Below are 26,873 nucleotides of genomic sequence, written 5' to 3' on the forward strand. Positions count from 1 at the left end.
ACCATTCAGGGTCTTGATAATACATTCGATCTTCACCTCTAACTCTCCATTAATACTGAAAGTTGTAGAAGTTTAAAACTACTAATGGTTTAAATATTGAAATCGATAGGTCAGAAACGGCAAGAGATACCGGGAAGCGATCTTCTGGAATCAATTAAGCGTCAAAAGAAAGAAAAAAAAAAACATTTCTTTATCCCTGCGTGTCAACCGGAATTGGTGAAAATCTATGGTTTCCGTTTCAATACTGATCACGAATAATGCAAAACGTTAATAGATACAGATAACTCGTTATAAAATATGGAATTAGTACCCTAAGAATAGTCTTCGATTTTATTCCTAGAACCATGATATGATGACCTCGTCGTACACTTTTTCCGCAGCGACCAAACTGGTAAGATGTGTGATAGCTTTGCTTCTTCGTGTCCACCATGATTGCGGAATTGTATTTGTTCTAGACTGTGTTGGTGCTGATAATTCAAGGAAATTTACATTATAATTGCTACAAAAGATTACCAAATCAAATAGGTATATGAGAAACGCCCTGGAAGTTGTCGCCTAAACCGAAGCCAAATATATCAACGGATGAACACAAGGACGCCCATCAGGGGTGGCAAGGTGGGGCGCTCGCCCCCTAAGAGGAAATTACACTTGAGAATATCGAAAACCCAATAGAATTTTTAAATTGTTACAGCAAAATTTGAAACTATATTTGAAATGTCGCTTATACTTGCCCCCCTTGGAAACCACAACATGGGCGCTTTTGGATGCACATAACGTTTCTCCAGATCTTTGCCCTTATAAGTGCATCATAATTGAACTTCGAATAATGTTAGCTACACACGTAAAGATGTCATAAGAATAACAAATACTACCACAGTTTAATACTGCCTCCTCTACTGTTGAATTTAAACACGATAATAAACTAATACTTTGTTGAGATGATATGAGTATGCGCATTTTATTTCCATAAGTACACACTATTTTCATATTCTTTGTTACTTTTTTATTACAGTTTATTTTTTTTATTATTCGTTCTGTAATACCATCTAAATCGACTTTCCGTGTAGTAACTGTAAACTTACATTGGATACAGTCTGATCAGAGTAGCCTCTCTGATTACAATTTATTACCAGTAGAGATTGCTAAGTGGTTTGTATGCAAGAAGTTCTGTTTTCTAATTTTTGAGTTTATCCATGGCCACAGGGTCATTGTTAATTGGGATTAGCAGACAAGTATCGCTATATTATTGAAGGGGGTGCTTCGTGCTGATCGTATTGCGTTCGATACAGGAGAACGGATTATACGATGCTATATAGGAGACATCTATTTAGTTAATATTTATTGTCCTTATTATTACCTTTAACTTATGGCTTTTTAAAGATAAATTATAGACTTTCAACCAAGTACCTGCAGCATCTTCCCCTATTTATCCTAGGATCATGCAAGGGCGGAGATCCTGGGGGAGCCGAGGGGTCCGGGCCCCCCAAAGCTCATGTGGGCCCCTCATTGTATTTAACAATATACAATATTAGGCATAATTTGAATGCAATTTGTCTTAAAATCCTCATATATGCTTTCTGCATCTAAATGCCCTCCCCCCCAAATTTACAGAGAAATCGGGGTCCTTGGAATCATGGTTCGAATCTCATTCTCTTCAGAATAGAAAAGACTTTCAAACGGTACTACTCACAAGTCCTTATCATGAATCTGAGGCGGGGAAAACGCGCCAAAAGGGATTTTTTTTTTGTTAAAATATCCTTTTTTAAAATCTTTTTGCCCCTGTGGATCCCCCTGTTTCAACCCACAGTTCTGAAAGAAATCTAAAACTTACTAAGGAATGTACTGAATGTGTGTGCAAAATTTCAATCATCTAGATGCAAAAGTAAGCCCGCGAAAAAACAATAAAAATAGGCATAACAATTTTTCCAAGTTATGACGTCATTACACCCTATGTTACGACGCAGAAAGGTCTGAAACCATAAGTAACGTGTTATATAATGCCTGCTGTCTTGAAAAAAAAAAAATAGAAAACTTTAGCTTTATTTTTACTTTTTTAATCGAATAAAGAAGACACTACTCCAGTACTTAAAAATAGGCTCTAAAATTTATGAAGGTTTTAAGTGCGTGATAATTGCTCTGCTACAAGTTCATTTTTATAAGTGCGTTATACGGGGAGAGTTTTAATACGATCACAGACCAAAGGGATAGTATCACAGCTGTGCTGCCGTGTCATTCTTTCTTATTATTGATTAAATCTCTTCTTTTAGTAGAAGTTCTTCCTTATTCCTACTCTCTCCATGTCTTCACCCATATTACAGAAACGACTAAGTTCCGCATAAATGCCATATTTTGTTCAAACGTCAAACAACAAAATATTGTCGAACTATATTGTAAAATTGTTCCTGTGAAGGGGTACGTAGCGAAGGGTAGAGTAAATTGTACGTCCGGAATCTTTTCCCACTACCGTTTATTATTAAAAAAATCCATTATAAATAGTATTTTACACAAGGGTAAAAGTGTATCTCAAAACGTAGCGGGACGCATGACGTTACTACTACATTTACTTTTACTTTTACCCCCTTACTTTTACCCTAATTCTACAAGAATAGTACAGTAATTCTCTCTAATGCAGGGTAGAGATAGGTGAAAGAAGGCCCGAGCAGCTAGGGGAAGGAACTCTACAGAGCTCCGAAGCAAGCTAGGTGTAGTGGAGTGGGTTAGGAATCCCTAATACTCCGAAGCAAGCAGAGAGGAATTTGAAAGTCTCAGAACTCCGACGCAAGCTAAGTGACTGAGGTTAGGAATCCCGACAGAGCTCCGAAGCAAACTAAGCTGGAGTTAAGGAAAAAGCCTAGAGTTTCGAAGCAAACTAGAGGCTTTGGGTTGGTTATCTTCTAGAACTCCAGGCAAGCTAAAGCAGGGGTGACCAATCGCAGATTGGTGATTGTCCATGGAATCTTCTCCGTTATATGGCGTTCCGAGAGACGGTGATGCTGCTGTTTCCTCATCGTCATATGATTGTAGGTGTCGCTGATGTCTACGTAATCTGCACTGAACTTGTAGTACTCCAACGTAAGGTGTAGTACTCTATCGTAATATGCACGTAGTTGTTGTTTATAAATAGAAGCATGTGTAGAATGTTTGGTAAACACAATCACATGTTTGGTGTTTATGAACACAAGTACGTGGTCTATTACAATATATAATTCTTACAATTTTTCCGACCATGGAATATTCCGTTTTCCCCTTCATGCCTCATATAAGAGTAAGGTTCTATTGGAATTTAAATAATTCTTTAGTTTCATCTCCAGACATACAATATACATTTTCTCATAAATGATCCTATTGGTTCCGCATGCAGTGATACTATCCAAATATTGCTCAATGGTGGATTATTTAAATTAAACCGAAATTAATGTTTTCAATAGCAAGCCCGTGTCACTCTACATGATTCTTTAATTTTCTATGTAGGGGGGGCACGAAGGATCAGTGATAGAGTGTTTATCTGTGGCGCGTAGGGTCCCTGGTTCGATACCAGCCCAAGTGAGTTTGTGGTGGACATCATCGTGTCCGTGGGTTGTCTGGGGATACTCCAGTTTCCTCCCACTTTCACATTCCATCATCACTCACTTGCCTCAATCACTGTCTCAGCCTAAAAAAGGCATAATCGTGGGATGTTAAACTAAAAAATTTAATTTCATTTTAGTTTTCTATAAGTTTCTGTACAAAAATGAAATGAAATCTTTAAGTTTTACGTCCGACAGTTATGCCGGCTAGCCTAAAGAAGACGGTGATGATAAGAAATGAATGAAGTTGAGTTGATTTTGAGTTTAACTTCCCGTTCTGCAGCGAGGCTATATGAGACGTGGACCTACTGATTAACGTGGAATCCGAACCACATGAGCTCCCGCCGGAAATCGAACGCTTGCCTCCCACAAGAAATGAATGAAATGGTAGAATGAAGAAAGTGGGAGGGAACGGGAGAACTCCTAGAAAATCCACGCACACGGTGTTTGTTTACCACAAAGTTCACTTGTCGCGGTCTGATATCGAACCCAGAACCCCATGCACCAGAAGTGAACGCTCTACCACTGAGCCACGGCGGCCTCTGAAGTCTGTACAGTGCCTTAGTTGAGTTATGGCAAGTTTCACCTTCTGTTTCCAACATGCAACATATCCATACTATTAAACAGCATTTAAAACAAGTTCTTTAAGTTCCTCATATTTCACAATCTCACTTTGATGCAGACTTGTATAATCATTTTCTAACGGAGACTATTTTGATCTACCCTAGTAAGATTAATTTATTCCTACGTTACGTTCAGACGATGGTACTTTGTCTTAGGATACTGAACAAATTTTTCTGTATTTTCAAATGTATTATACATTCAGTTTACACAACCTCAATCAAAGATCCCTTATCTGCAACCCCTCCTTTTGAATGTCCTTTCCCATTCCCTCACCAAGCAATTAGTGCAACCAATTATTGCAGACGAAATTTATGGAGTATTGTGTACAACTAGGATCGATGGAATATCGTATCGGTTCTAGTAACATTATCGGCAGTATTTGGGACATCTTTTGACTTCTCTTTTTAATGCATTTTTGATTGGGCAGATTTTCTCCATAATACTGCCATTGTGAATTTTTAAACCAAAAACTATACAGACAGTCCCGTCCCTTCGTGAATTTCGACTCACTTTGCTTTTAACTCGTGTGGAGTGTTGTACTGTATGGGGCGGAAACGTGGGCATTACGTAGAGGTGACGAAAATCGACTGGAAGCCTTCGAAATGTGGGTGTGGAGAAGAATGGAAAGAATTAGTTGGGTCGAGCGGAAAACGAATGAGAGAGTGTTAGAAATGGTGGGCGAGAAAAGAACACTTTTAGATATTATTAGGAAGAGGAAGAGAAACTGGTTGGGACATTGCCTAAGAATAGATTGTATCATGAGGGACGTCATAGAGGGTATGGTGGCGGGAAAGAGAGAGGGAGGGGGCGAAGGAGACTACAATTAATGGATTATATTAAAACAGAAAGATCATACGCCAAGACGAAAAGGTTAGCGGAGGACCGTGGAGCATGGAAGCTTCTCAGCTGCGGCAAGTGACCTGCCAATAAAGGCAGAATACCTATGATGATGATGATTGCTTTTAACCCACATATATACCTATACCATACTGCAATTCATTCCACACGTAATATTCATTTTACCTTACGTTCTCTCCATGATATTTTTGCTTATTTTCAAACCAGATAAATAAGCGTTAGCGCTGTTACTATTGATTTCGAAACGGTTTATGATACTTTTGGAAACCTTTTTCTTCTTATTATTATTATGATTTAAAGTATTGGAGGCGTGGAGGACGTCCCCAGAATGCTCACGCTGCACAACGCAGTGGCCATGAGCAGAGTATTTGTGTTACACCACGTCCCCAGAATGCTCACGCTGCACAGCGTAGTGGCCGCGAGCAGGGTGTTTGTGTTACGCCACGTCCCAAGAATGCTCACGCTGCACAACGTAGTGGCCGTGAGCAGAGTGTTTATGTTACGCCACGTCCCAATAATGCTCACGCTGCACAACGCAGTGGCCGTGAGCAGAGTGTTTGTGTTACGCCACGTCCCCAGAATGCTCACGCTGCACAACGCAGTGACCGTGAGCAGAGTGTTTGTGTTACGCCACGTCCCCAGAATGCTCACGCTGCACAACGCAGTGGCCATGAGCAGAGTATTTGTGTTACGCCACGTCCCTGGAATGCTCACGCTGCACAACGCAGTGGCCATGAGCAGAGTATTTGTGTTACGCCACGTCCCCAGAATGTTCACGCTGCACAGCGTAGTGGCCGCGAGCAGGGTGTTTGTGTTACGCCACGTCCCAAGAATGCTCACGCTGCACAACGTAGTGGCCATGAGCAGAGTATTTGTGTTACACCACGTCCCCAGAATGCTCACGCTGCACAGCGTAGTGGCCGCGAGCAGGGTGTTTGTGTTACGCCACGTCCCAAGAATGCTCACGCTGCACAACGTAGTGGCCGTGAGCAGAGTGTTTGTGTTACGCCACGTCCCCAGAATGCTCACGCTGCACAACGTAGTGGCCATGAGCAGAGTATTTGTGTTACACCACGTCCCCAGAATGCTCACGCTGCACAGCGTAGTGGCCGCGAGCAGGGTGTTTGTGTTACGCCACGTCCCCAGAATGCTCACGCTGCACAACGCAGTGGCCATGAGCAGAGTATTTGTGTTACACCACGTCCCCAGAATGCTCACGCTGCACAGCGTAGTGGCCGCGAGCAGGGTGTTTGTGTTACGCCACGTCCCAAGAATGCTCACGCTGCACAACGTAGTGGCCATGAGCAGAGTATTTGTGTTACACCACGTCCCCAGAATGCTCACGCTGCACAGCGTAGTGGCCGCGAGCAGGGTGTAGGTGTTACGCCACGTCCCCAGAATGCTCACGCTGCACAACGCAGTGACCGTGAGCAGAGTGTTTGTGTTACGCCACGTCCCCAGAATGCTCAGGCTGCACAACGCAGTGGCCATGAGCAGAGTATTTGTGTTACGCCACGTCCCCAGAATGCTCACGCTGCACAGCGTAGTGGCCGCGAGCAGGGTGTTTCTGTTACACCACGTCCCAAGAATGCTCACGCTGCACAACGTAGTGGCCGTGAGCAGAGTGTTTGTGTTACGGCACTTCCCCAGAATGCTCACGCTGCACAGCGTAGTGGCCGCGAGCAGGGTGTTTGTGTTACGCCACGTCCCCTGAATGCTCACGCTGCACAACGTAGTGGCCGTGACCAGAGTGTTTGTGTTACGCCACGTCCCAAGAATGCTCACGCTGCACAACGCAGTGGCCGTGAGCAGAGTGTTTGTGTTACGCCACGTCCCCAGAATGCTCACGCTGCACAACGTAGTGGCCATGAGCAGAGTGTTTGTGTTACGCCACGTCCCCAGAATGCTCACGCTGCACAACGCAGTGACCGTGAGCAGAGTGTTTGTGTTACGCCACGTCCCCAGAATGCTCACGCTGCACAACGCAGTGGCCATGAGCAGAGTATTTGTGTTACGCCACGTCCCCAGAATGCTCACGCTGCACAACGCAGTGGCCATGAGCAGAGTGTTTGTGTTACGCCACGTCCCAAGAATGCTCACGCTCCACAACGTAGTGGCCATGAGCAGAGTATTTGTGTTACACCACGTCCCCAGAATGCTCACGCTGCACAGCGTAGTGGCCGCGAGCAGGGTGTTTGTGTTACTCCACGTCCCCAGAATGCTCACGCTGCACAACGCAGTGGCCATGAGCAGAGTATTTGTGTTACACCACGTCCCCAGAATGCTCACGCTGCACAGCGTAGTGGCCGCGAGCAGGGTGTTTGTGTTACGCCACGTCCCCAGAATGCTCACGCTGCACAACGTAGTGGCCATGAGCAGAGTATTTGTGTTACACCACGTCCCCAGAATGCTCACGCTGCACAGCGTAGTGGCCGCGAGCAGGGTGTTTGTGTTACGCCACGTCCCAAGAATGCTCACGCTGCACAACGTAGTGGCCATGAGCAGAGTATTTGTGTTACACCACGTCCCCAGAATGCTCACGCTGCACAGCGTAGTGGCCGCGAGCAGGGTGTTTGTGTTACGCCACGTCCCCAGAATGCTCACGCTGCACAACGCAGTGGCCATGAGCAGAGTATTTGTGTTACGCCACGTCCCAAGAATGCTCACGCTGCACAGCGTAGTGGCCGCGAGCAGGGTGTTTGTGTTACGCCACGTCCCAAGAATGCTCACGCTGCACAACGTAGTGGCCGTGAGCAGAGTGTTTGTGTTACACCACGTCCCCAGAATGCTCACGCTGCACAGCGTAGTGGCCGCGAGCAGGGTGTTTGTGTTACGCCACGTCCCCAGAATGCTCACGCTGCACAACGTAGTGGCCGTGAGCAGAGTGTTTGTGTTACGCCACGTCCCAAGAATGCTCACGCTGCACAACGCAGTGGCCGTGAGCAGAGTGTTTGTGTTACGCCACGTCCCAAGAATGCTCACGCTGCACAACGCAGTGGCCGTGAGCAGAGTGTTTGTGTTACGCCACGTCCCCAGAATGCTCACGCTGCACAGCGTAGTGGCCGTGAGCAGAGTGTTTGTGTTACGGCACTTCCCCAGAATGCTCACGCTGCACAGCGTAGTGACCGTGAGCAGAGTGTTTGTGTTACGGCACTTCCCCAGAATGCTCACGCTGCACAGCGTAGTGACCGTGAGCAGAGTGTTTGTGTTACGCCACGTCCCCAGAATGCTCACGCTGCACAGCGTAGTGGCCGTGAGCAGAGTGTTTGTGTTACGCCACGTCCCCAGAATGCTTACGCTGCACAGCGTAGTGGCCGTGAGCAGAGTGTTTGTGTTACGGCACTTCCCCAGAATGCTCACGCTGCACAGCGTAGTGACCGTGAGCAGAGTGTTTGTGTTACGCCACTTCCCCAGAATGCTCACGCTGCACAACGCAGTGGCCATGAGCAGAGTGTTTGTGTTACGCCACGTCCCCAGAATGCTCACGCTGCACAACGCAGTGGCCATGAGCAGAGTGTTTGTGTTGCGCCACGTCCCCAGAGTACTCACGCTGCACAGAAGTAGTGCTTTATGTAGCTATCCCAAGACTTGTTGACAAGGGCGCCGATTTCTCTGTAAATTTTAAGGGACCCATCCAGATGCAGAAGACATATATGAGGATTTTTAAGACAAATTGCATTCAAATTATGCCAAATATTATATATTCTTAAATACAATAAGGGGGACCCACATCAGCTTTTGGGCCCCCGGGCCCACTCGGTCTTCCAGGATTGGCGCCCTTGCTTATTGGATTTCTTTGAGGAGGACCAGGACATAGGATGGCTCAACTGGTGACAGAGGATGAAACATGGACCCACCATTGGTCCATTGGTTCACAACGAGGTCCAACAGGCTGTTTCCCAGTGGTTTGCAGGTCATGACAAAGTCTATTTTTTTCTCTGAGATTTTTTCATTGCCAACAAATTGGCGACGGTGCATAGACGTCCATGGGGACTACATCGAAAACAGTGATGACCAGGTGAGCCTATCTGCATTCCTTCCTGTCTAGGTAGATAACTTATTGGAAGCCCCTCGTACCCTTTCTACCTATCTCTTTACTTTTGCACTTAACCCACTTTTGTGTATTCTAAATTTTGTAACAAAAGAAACACTAATAAAAGCTTTAACACACACTGTATTTTGAACTATAATGTGTTACAGTTTCGGATATCTAACATTTCCTTCAACAGACACTATATAGACACTATAGAACATAAAAGAAGATATAATATCCAATCCAAAGCCATGTAGGGGCCGCGGTGGCTCAGGGGGAGAGCGTACCCCTCTGGTGCTTGGGGTCCCGGGTTCGATTCCAGCCCCGCCAAGTGAACTTTGTAGTGGACAAACACCGTGTGCCTGGGTTTCATCGGGGCTCTCCCGCTTCCTCCTACTTTCTTCATTGTACCATTTCATTCATTACTCATCATCACCGTCTCCTTTAGCCTAACCGGCATAATCGTGGGACGTAAAACTCGAAAATTTCATTTCATTTTCCACAACCATGAATAGTGTTGTTATTTTTAACTTTGTAGCGGCCTCGTCTCGATTGACTCTGACCCCCTTCTGTTGTCTTATCACTTTTGGATATGCGTATGCAGACAATTACTTGCCCCAAAACTATGGTATTATGCTCGGCTTAATCCTCTCAGTGAAGTTTGCGCTAGAAAACTTATTTTTCTTTTTTTAATAGACAATATGGAGAGCACTCTTATCCGTTAGAAATGCACATATTTACAGTATACGACCCCCATGTTCTGAGGATGGTTAATTCACGTGAAATGTCAAACACTTTACATATTGGAATCGGGTATTTTTGACAATAATACCTGTCATATGCGAGTCCGTCCTAATTAGCATTGTCTAATACATTCGTCCATCTAATACTGTCTAATATATTCGATATTAGATATATTCAGGATTCCCCTTTTCTGGGAGATTCTCACCCCTGTACATCATCTTTGAGATGAAATATTTAGTTGTATACCGGATACTTCTCAGCTACGGATTCTTCACTTGTTCCGTCAGTACCAGTGGGCTCAGATATGGGGCAACGTTTTGGCTTGACTTTTATTATCCGTATGAAGATTGAATGGTATAAAATTATTCGTCGTTTAGTTCCCACCAATTATCGCCTTCATAAGTTATGTCGCATCCTTGACCCAAGTTGTGGCCATATTGATACTATAAAAGAGTGGTTGCCAAACGTAGGAAGCTTCTGAGCTACTGTAAAGAACTACCAACTTTAAAAAAATCTTACATTTCTTTAATGACTATAATCTTACATTTCTAAGAAATATGAAATCAATTTTAATTAAAGTATATATAACAAGAACAAACTTAAATTGAATTGTACATAAGAAAGAAATTAGTGTAGTTGGTAAGAAGTAACAAATGTAATAACAGATTTTTTTTTATCAGACTTATCAACTTTAATGAAAAGGATGGATCTCTTCTTTTGTCGTCAACAATTTTTTTTTCTGGACGTGGAAACCCCTAGATTTAGCTACATTTACCCCAAATTGGCAACACTGATCAAGGTTACCCAACCGGAGAGTTAACGTGATCTACTGAAAATGTCTCTGCGAGCTACTAGTAGCTCGCGATCGACTGTTTGGCAATCACTGCTATAGAATATTGATACTTTTCGTGTTCGATGGTACTTCCTATCTGGAATGTTCTGTTATGGTTTCTAGGATGTGTGTGCCGCAAACGTCCGGCCTTTTTTCCGTTAAAACTATCCTTTTCACCGATTTTCATTGGTATCCCGATACAATACATAACGCAGTCTTGTTTTTGATCGCAGACAATCATGTACATCCACCGTAATTTTCATTTGCTAGACGATGGTGCATACTTTGACTTTCTTCAACGTACCCAACGTAAACTATATTGTAAAATTTCTTGGGTAGAGCAAATATAGTACACGGGATTTGGACTTTTCCCATCACCCTTTTTAAGTTCCTCTAATACAGAAGTATGTACAATAATAGATCCCTTTAAACACCTTAGGTCAGAGTGTGGTAGGAACCCGATGATCAAGCGTCGTGGGCTTTGAGGTGAGGTAACTCTCCTTGACAGGGCGTCGTGAGAGGGGTTAAGTTTTGTATGATTTAGGTGTCTTCCTCGGTGACCAAGCGTCGTAAGAGAGAGAAGGAACCCAATGACCGTGCGTCTTAGGGCTTTAGATTCAGGTGTCTCTCAATTGACCAAGCGTCGTGAGAGGGTAGGATAACCGAGTGGCCGGGTGCCTTAGGCCTTTAGGTGGTTTGATCAACCTGTGGAGATTGATACTGGTCGAGACGTACAGCTCCCTTTTATCCTGTAGTGTCGGCTTCCTTCGGTGATCCTCGTCCTTCCGACTGTTGGCGATGGTGGGCGACTCCTCTTCGGGACCGTCGTCTGCTTGTTTTTATTTACTATTAACACGTGTAGTTCACACATGGTTATTGCATGACGTGTAGACATGCGGAACCTTACAATATGCACTGGCGGATGAACGGTGTGTCTTGACAATTCTTTGAATGTTGTGTTCCCATAATAAATTCTATGTCTGAAGATAATTATGATATATATTATGTCTCCTGTGTGAATCATCTTTCGTCCTGTCCAGCAACAAACTATCATTATTCTCTGTATTTCTATACATGAAATGGTTTACTTTCTTGTTCTAGTTTCGTTCTGCAATTAATCTAGGTTTTCCAATAAATAGAAATTCAAAGTAGTGCAGGACCTCACCTCTGATGCAAGGATTCCTAGTTTGATACCAGATTGCAACAAGTTTGCGTTGTAATAGACAAACATTGTGTACGTGGATTTTCCCTGGATTCTTCTGTTTCCTCCCACATTTTAAATTCATTATTTAATTCAGTCTTATGATTGTTTCCTTTAGCCTACACGGAATAGTCGTGGGGCTTATACAGGAAAATTTAATTTCATTTTATTTTCAATTTTCTTCCTCTATTGCAGCTGGTAGCGACAGATGTGTTTTAAGCAGATTATTTATTTAGCTTATTTTCGAAATCTACCAAAACTTTATTACTGTTAAACGGAAATCAATTTTATCAGTACATTCGCTTGCAGAACAAGAATTTCTTCTAATATCTTTGGGGTTTATAATCATTGATTTGATACTGGGTGGTTCTTATAACATTTTATGTAACTCTTGAGGTAGTTAGGGAAATATTTAAGTTTAGGAGAAGCGAAATTTGACCTATGATCAATTGCTTTCTGGGCCATTGCAATGAATCCGCATTTCTGCTTTGAACAAGCCCTATATAGCCTGCCATAATATTTTGTAAGTCAGAGTGTAACGAAGTTCATTATACAATATGGCCCAGAAGAAAAATTTACCACCGATGCAAGACATGTAGATCTGTTTACAAATATTTTTTTTATTTTAATAGAATAGAATGTTTTCTAGGGAATTTTCATTTTATCTCCTTGCATTTATGATGCATTTTTCTTATCCTAAATCACAGCTCGAGAGCAGTTAAACAAAAGAATTCACTTCATGGATATAATCTAATTTCATATGGAATGTAACACTACAGTTTGGCATATCATAGAAAAGAGTCGTTAAGAAAAATATTTCTTATACTTGGGTTTATTTTCTAAATCGATTTAATTCACCTTTATTATTATTCATACCTAATTTGCTTGAATTTTCTTATTCTGTTATAGTTCGTGTAAGGTGGCGGAAGAAACAGACAATGTTTCATAAATGTGGAAGTTAGTACCACAAAGAATGCGAAATTCTCCAACTTGAGAAAAAGCAAAAAAACTCTAATGATACTTCTCTTGTTAGGAGCTAAAGCTAATTGTGGTTTAATAAATGTTAATATGCATTACATAGCAAACCCAAAAGTACATAAACACATAATCATTGATAAAAGAGAGACTTACCTCACAAAAAATCTTGGGAGCAACAGCTTGAGAGAAACTACCAATGATAATTCTGGTATCCAAATCCTAGGAAACAAAAAAGAAGTCATGGTAAGAAGACGGTCGGTGAACATGTTGAAAATACGTATTAGATATTACTGCAATGAATGAAAATATTATTTAGAATTTGTTGTCGTAAAGTCGTACCTACATTGAGTCAGGATTGATATATTTTTAAAACTGAGTTTTCTCAGCCTGGTTGTTGTGAAGACAGATGTAAAATATTAAATTTAGTAAGGATCCAGTACCAGAGAAAAATAATTTTTAAAAATTATTTTGAATATCTCATTTTGATATTTATTAAGTATTCTGCATTTTTGCTTTGCAGTTCCTGGGACTAATAAGTTTTTTTTTAACTTTGTTTTAGTTTTTAGATTTGGTCATGGAAATGTTTGTTGCATGTTTTTCGATCTTCAGCTTCCTCTTTTAACTCCCAATATTTTCTTCTGTTTTGCAAATTATCGATAAGTTATGTTCTTCTTCTTCCTATTCCTCGCTTTCCTTCTATTTTTCCTTCTATATCGGTATAAAGAAGACCATTTCTTCGCAAGATGTGCTCAATCCAGTTGGCCTTCCTAGAAGCGTCCTCTTTTCCTCTGTTTCAAAACATCTTCGTTTGTTACTCTCTCTGTATATTTTATCTTCTCCATTTTCCTCCAACACCACACTTGGAAGCTCTCTAAATATTTCTATTCTAGCTTCCGTAATGTCCAAGTCTCTCAACCATACACTCCAATGCTCCATATATAGCACTTGACCAATTTCTTCCTTAGTCCAATATTAAGGCTGCTAGTTAAGAGTGATCTTTTCTTGTTGAATGCTTCTTTAGCTATGGCAATTCTTGACCTGATCTCTTAGGTTCAGTAAGCGTCTCTCGTCAAAGTATTTCCCAGATATTTGAAATTATCGACCTCTTCAAGTTCTTTTTGTTCTACTCTGACCCGTAAGAGCGCGTTTCCTCGGGATATTCTCATGACTTTCGACTTTTCGATGTTGATTTCAATTCTATATACCGGTAGTTTTCCAGTGTCAACTATTTTGTCAATCATCTCCTGTAGTCCTTCTTCGGTTCTAGCTATAATAACAGCATCGTCTGCATACCTGATATTGTTAATGATCTGCCTTCCAATCTTGTAACTTTCCATTCCCATTTATGATTTCTTCATTAAACATTCACTGTAAATGTTGAATAATTGTGGCGACATACTTCATCCTTATCTGACTCTTCTTTCAATCTTCACACTATTAGGTTTCTCCTTCATTCAAGCGCATTTTGACTCGTTGCCGTATGTACCGTCCCCAGCAAAAAAAAAGAAAAAAAAGAAAAAAAAAACTGCAAAATGAGCATGTAAGTTTATTGTGAAACGACGAAGTCTTTGGTCCAAAATAAGTGTGCAGGGGAGGACGCCGAGGTTTCTCCTGGCGTGCCACTTAGACGTTATGTTGATTCCCTGCGGTGTTATGTGTTTTTTCACAATAAACTTACATGCTCATGTTGCAGTTTTTTTTTTTTTTTTTTTGCTGCGGACTGTACAGGTTGCGAATGAGTCATCGGTTCTCCAGTTTACCTCAATTTCTTTAAGTATTTGCAAAAGTTTCGTCCAATTGACCTTGTCGAAAGCTTTTTGCTAGTCTACGAAGCACAAACACAACTCTTCCTTTATATCCAGAACTCGTTCTGAAATAATTCTCATCAACCCAATGACATCTATGGTGCCTTTTCCTTTCCGGAATCCAAATTATCTTCCTCTAACTTCTTATCTATCTTACTTTCCAGCCGTCTGTTTAGTATGCGTGCAATAATCTTTCCAGTGTGCGAAATCAGGCTAATGGTTCTGTGATCGCTGCACTTTTTTGCTTGCCTTTGTTGGGCAATACAATCATTGTAACATTAAGAAAATCATTTGGCCATTCTTCATTCAGATATATCTTGTTAATAAGTGAAGTTAGTACTTTCATTGCATTGTTTCCTAATCCCTTGACCAAATCTACTAGTATGTCATCTCCAGTGGCCTTCCTCCTTCGCATGTCTTTAATGGCTTGTACTACTTCACTTTTCAATACTTTTTCATCATGCACCTCTTTCTCTGCTTCGATCGCAATATCTTTGGGGCGGTTCTTCTGATCATACAGATCTTTTACGTATTTCTCCCAAATTCTGAGGATTTTGTGATGATTAATGACTATATGACTCTTACTTTGATGAGACACATTTTTGCTTCCATGGTCAGTGTTAAATAAATGGATACTATATCCTTCAGAATAATTGTAAATAAAGCTGAAGAAAACTGCTTATTGAAATACAAGAAAAATACCAATAGAACTATGAGCGATAAGCAAGAATAATCAAAAAGTTATTCGGAATCAGAAGTTACCTACAGGTAGATCACTAGTGAGAGGACCAGATAAAAGGAGGAAGTGATGATATGAAATAAGTTGACAAAAATTGGGGGAAATTTGCTTGTAAATTTCAAGAAAAGAAATTAAAAGCAGCGCCATCTAATATTAATCATTTTTAGTATTATTATTCACAAATATTACCACCCACATTGAATCGCTGATAAGAATATTTGTAACACCGTTTGCAGAACGCAAATAACGGCATTTTTGCTTTATCGCAGGACTACAAGAGAATAAAAAACTGTACCAAAATCTACTAAATTACGTTAGATAAGATAAAATTAGGTTAGGTTAGATTACCTTAGATTAGATTAGGTTAGGTTTAGTGTTGTAAAGGCCTGGAAAAAAACGGAAATTTTGGGTAAACAAACTAGTTTTTACCGTTTTTTCCCGAGCTTGGAAAAAAACGGAAAAATTGGGAAAAATTGAAATTTTCGAATATTTTACTAAATTATTCTTATAAAATGAAAACTATTTTATATTTACTAGTTTACATTTAAGATAATTGAGTAGTTATATTTCTTGTATTAGAATAAAGAAATTTTGTGGCAATAAATATATTTGTACATCTCCTTTAAAGAATGTGATAGAATGTACAGTCCGCGGCATAAAATTTGTTACAAAAATTCTAAGTCCAAATGAATAACAAACTCTTGCCCAGTTTTCTTATGCATTCCCGCAATACATGTATCAATCGATTAGTTGCTTCTAGTATTTATTCCAACTCCTCCCCGTCCTCCACCTCTCCTTGTCTAAAGCAGTGTGTGTGACGTAGTACACTCTTTCCATTCAGCTGAAAAAGAAACAGGAATCAAGTTTACAACGTTATAGCTTTAAAACAGTCTTTTACATTCGTTTGTTCTGAAATATTTTTAAGAGCCTAAATTAAAGGAAAGTCACACAATCTTCCCAGAGCTTATAAATATCTTTAGTTTCATTCTTTACTTTCTTTAAAGACTGCAAGCTAGTAAGATGCTCCCTAAGAAATCTATGGAAATTGCCAAGAGCTCTAAAATATCTACGGACAGAAACGAGTTTTATTCAATGATTCATTGAATTTCTTTTCAGTAAGTGCAACCAAAAGTTTCAGGGGCGTCATTTGGGCAGGACAGGAGGGTGTAATTCCCCCTCTCTTGAGCTTCATAAATACGTATTTTTTGATCAAATGTATAGTAATACACTAATAAAAAGTGAAAATCTTATGTCGCCGGAGAATCTCTTCCTTCCTCCCCCCTTTCTTTCTTTTTCTTTCTTTCTTTCTTTTTTTTCTTTTTTTTTTTGCAATACGCTCTTACCTTGATTTGACTTCGAACGACTGCCCCTCCCAAACAATCATCCTGGATCCGCCCCTAGATGATAGACATTGTAGTAAAATATGCCCTCAATCGCTGAAATAAATTCCTGTCAAGCTTTCGATCGCTGAAATAAATTTCTGTCTACGGCCCTGCAAAACAGTGACGATTTTAGGGAGTGATCAGTTAGTAATGCCTCCCTGGAGCAACGACACTTCCCCAGAAGTCATATCTGCGATAATTCAGAATGTGATTTGTGCATTATCACTTTTCACTCTCAGTGTCTTGAAACGCACCAAAAAGGAACTGTTCTGAAGTATTTACTGGTTCTCCCTATGACCCCATTTCAATATGGCCAACCTTGGACATATACACATCTGAAATATCACCTTTTATGTCAGTGATCCCGAAAACTATCCATTCGACACAAATATAGGATATTTTCGATTCTTTATTCCTGTCACCCTCCCATTGTCAACTCGAAGCCAACCAAGGCTTATTTTGGACTTACGCAGCATCCACAGTGTCACTTTTCATCTTTGCATATGAATTCGACACTAATTTCGTTCGTATTTGACTACTTTTACATGTCACCTTCACCTCTTGGTAGGGATTTTTTCAGTATCTCGCCCCCACAACTATGGAGAAATTTCAACCAACTAAGTATAATTATAAATTATCATCTGAAACACAACAGTACGGGTGATCTTTTTCGCAGAGGAATTCGTTAACTACTTTTTCAATATCAATGTATTGGCTTTTTTTGCTCTGCATGCTGGAGATTGCCAAAGAGCTAAACTTCATTCTGTACTATTGTGCTATGAATATAGTGGTTTAATTCACTGAATACTCGCTCAGATGATGCTCTCGTCACAGGAAAAGTGAGATACAGTTATAAAAGAAAAATGAAATGGAATATCTAATTTTTACGTCCCATGATTATAGCGACTATGCTAATGGAGAGAGTAATGGTGAGAAATAAATGAAATTGTTTAATGAAAAAAGTGGGAGGAAACGGGAGAAACCCGAGGAAACTCATGCACGCGGTGTTTGTCCATAATAAAGTTCATTCAGCGCGAGCTGGGATCTAACCAACAACTTCATTCACCATAGGTAAAGTTATAAAAGAATAGGCGTCTAAACAAATACGGAACACTACTATCAATGAGAGTTGTATAAGATTAGATTTTTATTTATTTCATTCGAGGTTGAAATTTCAATCAATCTTGATCTTCATTACTGTTCGAAATCCGGACCAACCAGTATTCCCTACTAGGGTAAAGATTAATTGATCGCCAACAGAAATCCAAAATCCTCTGTATAACCCCACGTTCCATTATTCCATATACACAATTAAGAGTCCAGCGTAACCTACCAGTTAATAAGTTTTCTTCTTATTATTATTATTTTTAACACCTCAAAAATATAGGCTCATAATTGAACCACTGATTGGAAAAAGGGAATAAGTACATAAAAATATTTTTTCCACTTTTAAGCTTTTTTCACCAATTGCAGTGCTACAATACAAGATTCTTCTTCTTGTCTTAGAGTTTGTCAGTTCTTTTGCTACAATTAATCAGTTATACACGTGTTGAAACAAATACAAATACGCCTCGGGAAGGTTTTTTAGCGTTTCTGAAAACTTAGGTCTGATGTACTTATCCCCTTTTGCTGAAAATAGTTGCTGCAAATAGTTGCTGCAAGGACGTGATAAATCTTTTCGGTAGACTTCACAGTCTATAGCTTCTTCACAACTTCTTTTTCATCTAAGGCTAAGTAGTTACATTTTAGACATTGAGGAAAAAGTGTGAAATTAATTAAAACCCTTCAAAGTGGAGTTACGAATCTTCAATGGACCCCATTTTGCTGTTGGCCTCGCTCAACGCACTCCCGTCACTATTCAGGATGCACGATGGAGTTTCTCCCTTTTAGGAATACTTTCTAAGACAGTACTAGTTTTTTTTTACAGCCGTTTCAATTGAGTTGTATTTGCTAGAACTGTCGGTTAAAGGAAACAAAAGATCCTATGCTCAAACACAAATCTTTTCTCTAGAAGCTCTAGTGGAAAACGAAACGAATCGTCGTAAACATGTTACGTTCTTGAAGAGGAAAACAGCAAAACATTGATTGCACAAACGTATAATGATATCATTTGCTTGCAAATTTAAAACTTATAGAAGTTGATGGCTTGTTAGGTGAGGGGTTAGTGAACAGGATTTTTGTACTGGTGGTCCAGGGTTCGAATCTCGTCCGTTCTTTTTACGTTTTGTTTCTTTAAGCTACACTGAGTTTGTTCATTCCAATTCTTTAAGCTTGAATTAAATCTAATACCATTTAGTGAATTAAAAGTAGCTAACATTATTTTCAAGTACGAGACGTTATTACATGCTTGTCACTAGCTCACAATACTCAACTTTGATATAAACTCTTGCAGCCTTCATTTAACTCATTTCTTGACGTGTTTTGTTACAAAACTCATGAATCGTGGCGAACAAAATTCCTTTACCAGATAATGGTGACTGCTTTGAAACCAAATGACAAGTATGAGAATTAAACGTATTATATCTGTAGTTTGGTGTGGAGAAGAAACCAAATAGCGAACGAAAGGTTTAAGAACAACCACGTTATTAATATAAACTATGCCAAAGATTATTGACTTATATGATTTTAAAAAAATCGAAAGAAATTTTGAAAGAACGAAAAATACTAACTTAGAATTTTGTAACTGGAGGCAAGGAAATCTAATTTAAACATACTAAAACATACCATTTAGCGCATATAGATCGTGGATCTGTGCTCAAGGCGCTAGCTAATAATCTGGAGGTTCTCAAGTTGGAACCATGGGTGAATATTTTGTTTAAATTTAGAATTTTTGGTGATCATTAGTCGGCGATGACGCACGTTTAATTGTCTTAAGGTATTTGAATATTTTGATCTTTCAATATTTGAATGATCAAATCTTCAATAATAATAATAATAATAATAATAATAATAATAATAATAATAATAATAATAATAATAATAATAATAATAATAATAATAATAATAATAGTTATTATTATTATTATTATTATTATTATTATTATTAGCAAAGTAATTCAATAACACGTTAATATCTTTAATTATTTCTCGATAACTACTCGAACTTAAGACGTCCTCGAATCTAAGTCGCACCCCGATTTCGCTGGGCTAAATTAAAGAAAAATAGTAATATGTTATGGTTTTACTATTACTAAAGCACTCTTTGATATTGGTCATTTTCGATGATTTTATGTATCCCTCTCCCCTCTCCATGTTGGGGGCACGGTATGACAAAAATTATCCCAGGCCCGAATGTCATGTATGTTGAAAATTTGATCGAAATCTGTTGGATGGTTCAAGAGTTGTTCTATTTATTTTTATATATTAATCTCCCCTTCTCTTATCCTGTCCTATGTTCTACCGTCAAAGTGAAAATATTAAAACAAAAGTTTCTAGGCCCGAACGTCGTCTATGTTGAAAATTAGATCGAGATCGGTCAGGTGGTTCAAGAGTTGTTAAGTTTTATTCATTTTTATAGATATCTCCCCTCCCCTCCCCCTAGCCTACGTTCTACCATCAAAGGGATATGATAAAAACCACCCCAGGTCCGAACCTCATCTATGTTGATAATTTGATTAAGATCAGTTCGGTGGTTTAAGCGTGATGAAGTCACCAAAACAGCATTTTTATTTTTATTTTTTTTTACATAGTCCCCCCTTCCCCTCCCCTTCATTGTGCCGTCAAGGCAAAAAATGAAAACATCCCAGGTCCGAACCTTATCTATATTGAATGTTTGATTGATTGGGATCAGTCGGATTGTTCAAGAGTTATTAAGTTTTATTCATTTTCATATATTTACCCTCCCCTCCTCTTCCGTAAGTTCTAATATCAAAATGAAATAACAAAAAGCTTCCCAGGTTCAAATTTCATCTATGTTCAAAATGTGATTGAGAACGATCGGGTAGTTCAAGAGTTATTCACCACCGAACATTGTCACTTTTATTTTTATATTTATAGCTGTTATGTATCTTCCCCCTCCTCTCCATCCTCTACGTTATTCCGTCAAAGTGAAATGGTAAAATCCATCCCTCGCGTTAATCGAGACGGGGACATATAGCCTCATTGCTGACGTCCCCATTAATCCCCCTACTCATACCCTTTAGTGTGTTTAAGTTAGTTTTTTTTTCTGCAGCTGCAAATTTCTAAGTTATTTTTCTTTGTTTCAAAATTCTCGCATTTCTTGTATGATAATACAAGTTAATAATCTTTGACTTGTTTTATGTTAATAATCTGAGTTGTTCTTAAACCTTTGGTTTCCAATTTTGTTTTGTCTCTACACCAAACTACAGGTATGACAAATTTAATTCTCATACTTTACATTTGATTTCAAAGCGGTCGCCATGAACTGCTTAAAAGCACTTTTTCCGTCACGAAACACCCAGCAGAGGGCGTACGATATCGTCTACAGCAATGAGAGGAAACTCCGCCTTGTTACGTGACGTCACATGAAGCACGTTCCGTTCAAACACCTAAGCAAAGCTATCATTTTGCTTCTGGTGTAAAAATGGCTCACTACAAAGCTTCTGTTAAAAGCAGCGTGATTGCTTTAATTGAGCATGCGGGCATGAACTATAGCGAGGCAGGCGCGAGATATGGCGTTAACCGTGCTACAGCACGGAGGTGGTGGAGGAGATATGAGGATACAGGAGATGTAAGACGTAAAAAATTTCAAGACGAAGAATTGACAGCATTGCTCGAGCAGGATTCGTGTCAAACGCAGGAACAACTTGCAGCAGCATTAGGCGTTGATCAAACAACAGTCTCCAAACGCTTGAAAGCCATGGGAATGATTCAAAAGATGTCACATTGGGTTCCACATGAATTGAAAGACAGAGACGTTGAAAGACGAAAAACCATTTGCGAATTGCTGCTTCAACGACAGAGCAGAAAGGAGTTTCTGCATCGAATTATTACGGGTGATGAGAAGTGGATCCATTACGAGAACCCTAAACGAAAAAAGGCCTGGGTGAAACCAGGTGAACCAGGTCCATCACAACCAAAACGAGATATTCACTGTGCAAAGGTTATGCTGTGCATATGGTGGGACATGAAAGGTGTGGTGTACTATGAGCTGCTGCAACCGGGTGAAACTATGAATGGAGAACGTTATCGACGACAATTAATGCGTTTGAAGCAAGCTCTGGCCAGAACACGACCAGAATGGGAGAACAGACATGATAAACTTATTGTTCAACATGATAACGCTCGCCCACATGTCGCAAAACCGGTCAAAACCTATTTAGAAAATGTCGGATGGGAAGTTTTACCCCACCCGCCGTATTCACCAGACGTTGCTCCTTCGGACTACTACTTGTTCGATTGCATGAACAACGATTTGATTGGACAGCGGTTTACTTCTTCAGAAGATATCGAAACATGGGTCTCTGACTGGATCGCTTCCAAGGATGAGGACTTCTTTCGCCACGGAATCCGTGCATTGCCTGACAGATGGGCGAAAGTGGTGGCTAGCGATGGACAATATTTTTCTTAAGGTATTTATGTATTTTGTGTTTGTACTACAGCTTCAATGTGTGCGTACCAACCGCACGAATTAATTCCTAGACCAAATAAATATCCACCCGTTCTCCTTCCCCCAAGTTGCGGCGCTGAATTTGGATTTAAACAGCATCGGAAGTGTTAATATTCATCTTAGGACCCCAAAAACTATGGATTCGACACTAATATAAGTCATTTTTGATCATTTTTATATACATATTTCCCCTCTTCTCCGCTCCCAAATTACGTGAATGAATTTTGATTTAAACGGCATCGGAATTGTTATTATTCATTTCAGCGACCCCACAAACTATGTATTCGACACTAATATCGGTCCTTTTCGATCATATTTATAGAGGAAAGGAGGGCAAAGTGGATATATGAGGCAAAGCGAATAACGCAATTTACAGTCAACTGAAAACAGAGGGCAGAAAATGTTTGCCCCAGTTTATGACGTCACTAATGAAAAAAGAGAAGAACGTCAATGTTTTGTGTGTTCGTGTTGTTGTTTCGACTAGAGAGGAGAAAAAAAGAAAATAATCATTTTGCTAAAAAAAAATTCAAGAGGAAAGGATTTTGAAATATTTTCTTACTATTCCGGAGAATGTTTGCGAAAACACTATGGATGGATAGGGTGGGATCTTACCTTTGTTATCATGTTTGAGAATTGTCGTAAATACGTCGTCCATATGCTGTAGACAATCTTTTGTCTCATGTGTTAGTGTGGGGCAAAGAGAATAATTTTAGAAGGGGCAAAGCGAATAGCGATTCACTTTGCCCCAAGCATAATGAAGTACTGTTTTAGAACATCTGTTTGGCACTAAATGTGGTATTGACGGTACGTATACGTTGCAACACAGCTAATTTGAATATTGAAATTCATATTGAATTTGTTCCGTTAACACTCGCCTAACAAAAACATAGCAGTAGTAATAGTAGTAGTGGTGGTAGTCGTAGTAGAGTCACATCAGTAGTTGTTGTAGTAGTAAGTTGGGTTAGGATAGGAGTTCAGTTAAATAATCGCAGCGGCTATTAACGCAAATGTTCCGTATATGTTCAGTACTAATGACTACAGTGGCGTACGGTGAAATGTTGTTCGGGGAGGGGGGAAGCTTGAGGTCTTTATGTGCAGAGGAACTAACGAGTACCCCTATCAAGGAATGTTTAAAACAGAAGAGTGCGAAGAAGTATACCAAGTACTGGTGCAACTTCCGTAAAGGAAGTACCAGAGAAAAGAAGGAAATCTACCATTCAAGGTTCTCCTGCAAGAAGAAATGTTTTGTTGCGGCTATAGCTCTCCCAAGTACATCTGGAATTACAAAGAAAAACATTCAAAATCACCAGAAGGAGACGGTAGTTACGAATGCAAGTTCTGTCATGAATATTATTCAGATCCACTTAATGAAGACTGGATTCAGTGTTCTATTTGTCTGTCATGGTGTCACGAAAACTGTACCGATTATTATAAGGGACAAGACATTTACATTTGTGATCTGTGTAAACCAAGCATGTGATGTGATATTATTTTCAGCCCTAAGCCTTATTATTGTTATTTTTTCAATCTGTTTGCTACTACATAGATTTTACTCATTAGGGTTACTATAGATTGAAAGAAACTAGATGCTAGATGCCTACTTGATAAGAAAAAAGACTTCTATGGACTTGAGCTTTTTAAACATATTTAGGGATCATGTGTATGCAAGCTTTATCTAGTGTTAATTCTATATTTAAATGTGTTGGTAGGTATAGCAGTTCATTTAGGTGTCATTCTCTTATTATCTTAGACTGTGTACACATATATTGTTCTTCTATACAATTGAGGCCTATTCCGGAAGAAGGGCACATAGACCGTTTTCGTGAATAGAGGAAAATAGCCTTTAAGATTTTACCAGAGCATATAAGAACATAAACTTCCAAATACCTATTACAGTTTTTTAATATACAAGATCTATTTGAGTAATAAATAGCTTGTATTAAATTTAAAAATATATTCTATATTATATATTTATAAACATATTTGTATAAAATATTATGTGCCCTTTTTTCGAAAATCTTTGTTGGTTGGAGAAATAGCACACTATTAATGCATCACAACAATGTCTTTATTCTAAATAAAACAGATATAAGCTATTACACATTGTAGTAAATGCGTTATGGATTTTTTCCTCTTCGTACTCATTCAATATAAAATTAACTCAGTCGGTGTCTTCAGCTGACAAGAACTTCATTAAGGACCGAACATCTTTCTCTTCCTGTTCGCTCACTCCAACAAAAGGGACAGGCTTAGGGTCAATATCTCTCAATCTCTGACACACTATGGTACCGTAGCTATTCCAGCATCCTTAACACAATACAGCCATGTATAAAGCCGTGGTTTCTTTTACTCACGAGTACATTTTGGTTTCTCCGACATACTCATGCACGACACTAGGAACGAATCTTGAAGAGACTTTTCTTTGCCACTATAAAGGAATCATAAAAATTGCACTGAGTATGAAGGGAAAATCTGTTAGCACTTGTTTTTATAATACTGAGTAACCAAGGAGAATAATTCATTCTTAATCGAGTTGAAGAATTTTTCACCACGAACCCTTTTAGTTTTTGATTCTTCACTATTCAAATTCGTGTTACTATAAACTATAAACCTATTTTTATAAACATGTGCACTATTAGAATCCATTTTAAACTAGTGTCACATTTGTAGGTTAATAATATTGGAAGGAGCAGAGCAATAACCGCTCTGAATGTCAGCTATGTGCCAAAATAGTGCTGCAAAGGGTTACAAAAACAATATTGCCACGGTGCCAAAAATAAAGATATCGAAATGAAATTTTCACAGCACCTACAGTATAACATGGCGGTTCGTTTCAAATGATTTCCGGAAAAAGGGCACATAGACCTATGTGCCCTTATTCCGGAATAGGCCTCAATTTCTATTTTGCATATCTGTATTAAACCCTGACTTTTAATGTATGAGTTTATGCTTATTCACTTTGCCCCACTATCATGATCCGCTTTGCCCGATCGGTGGGGCAAAGTGAATAAATTGCAGTAGTTCAGTAATTAAGCAATATCATTTATGTATATGCAATCCTTGTTACTATTGTATTGTTATTTGAAAGTTTAATAATCATAAAATATTTCCTCAAAACTTTGGTTTCCTAGTCTTAATTTTAGTTGCCATTTGAGGCCCTTGAAGTTAAGTGATCCACTTTGCCCTCCTTTCCTCTATATCTCCCCGCTCCCAAGGTGCGTGTATGAATTTGGATTTAAACAACGTCGGAAATGTAACTGCTCATCTCAGCGACCCCGAACACTATGGATTTGACACTAATATCGGCCATTTTCAGTCAGGGGCGTCATTTAGGAAGGGGCAGGGAGGGGCAATTGCCCCAACCTGAGTTTGAGATTTCTCAATAGAATAATGGTACAATTTGTACCATACGGGTGTTTCATGGTACATTGCGTTATAACTCTCCTATTTGAGCTTTTTCGTCCGGGGTTTTTTGTTTTTCAAGTCCAGAGGCATTGTAGAAGACCTTACGTATGGTTTCACACCTTCCTGCATTGAGACGTAGGAGGTGATGACTGTAAAATTTTAAAATATATTTTTTCTTTTATTAAGCCTATTTTCATTATTTTTTGGTGGGCTTACTTTTGCACGTAGAAGATTGAAACTTTTCACAAACATTAAGTCCACCGAGTAGTATTTACCATATTTTTTCAGATTTCTGCGTTAAAACAGGGGGTAACCAGAGGGGCAAAAAGTTGAAAAAAGAGATATTTTTACCAATTCGGGATTTTCCAACCTTAGATACATGATTGAGACATGTGAATGATACCGCCTGAAAGACAGTTCTATTTTGAAGAGAAGGATGTTCAAACCATGATCCTAGGGTAATTAGGGATGTCTCAGGGAATTTTTACAAAATATCCTTCTGTATACGGGAATATGGGACATTGTCGGTATATATATTGTTTGGCGGGCTTAGTTTTGCACGTAGAAGATTGAAATTGTACATGTCCCATCTAGTAGTATTTATCAGATTTTTTTAAAAGTTCAAAAAGGGGATATTTTGATAAAAAAAATCCCTTTCTTCGGGATTTTCCCGCCTTAGATACATGATGGAGTCACGTAAGTCGTACCGTCTGAACTGCAGTTCTATTCTGAAGAGAATGATGGGCGAAACATGGCCCTAGGGTAATTAGGAATGTCTCAGGGAATTTTTATCAAAATATACTTCTGTATAGGGGAATATTGGACATTTTCGGTATTTTTTGCGTGCTTATTTTGCGTGCGATTGACCAAAAAATCCCTTTCCTCGGAATTTTCCCGTCTTAGATACATGATGGAGACATGTGAATGGTACCGCCTGAAAGGCAGTTCTATTCTGAAGAGAATGATTGGCGGATTATAGTCCTAGGGTAAATAGGGATGTCTGAGGATTTATTTTACCTGAGATCATGGTCTTTTGCGGTAATTTGGGACATTGTGGGGATTGTTGATAATATTTCTCCCGCCCTTAGTATTCACGATAGAAACTTGAAATTTGGCACACATTCAGTCTATCAAGTA

At 39.5% G+C, this 26,873-nt stretch overlaps 1 protein-coding gene across 1 annotated transcript in view; it reads right to left on the reverse strand.

Moving 5' to 3' along the window:
• The window catches only part of GABA-B-R3 (gamma-aminobutyric acid type B receptor subunit 3), a 702,393-nt gene that overhangs the window by 255,703 nt on the left and 419,817 nt on the right, over nt 1–26,873 (reverse strand). The window contains exon 5 of the mRNA XM_081758156.1: nt 12,990–13,055. Within this exon, the coding sequence (XP_081614282.1) occupies nt 12,990–13,055 (66 nt within the window). The remainder of the gene's footprint in view (nt 1–12,989; nt 13,056–26,873) is intronic.

This window comes from Thermobia domestica, chromosome 5 (genome assembly GCF_964235325.1).
Source record: "Thermobia domestica chromosome 5, izTheDome1.hap1.1, whole genome shotgun sequence".
NCBI lineage: Eukaryota > Metazoa > Arthropoda > Insecta > Zygentoma > Lepismatidae > Thermobia > Thermobia domestica.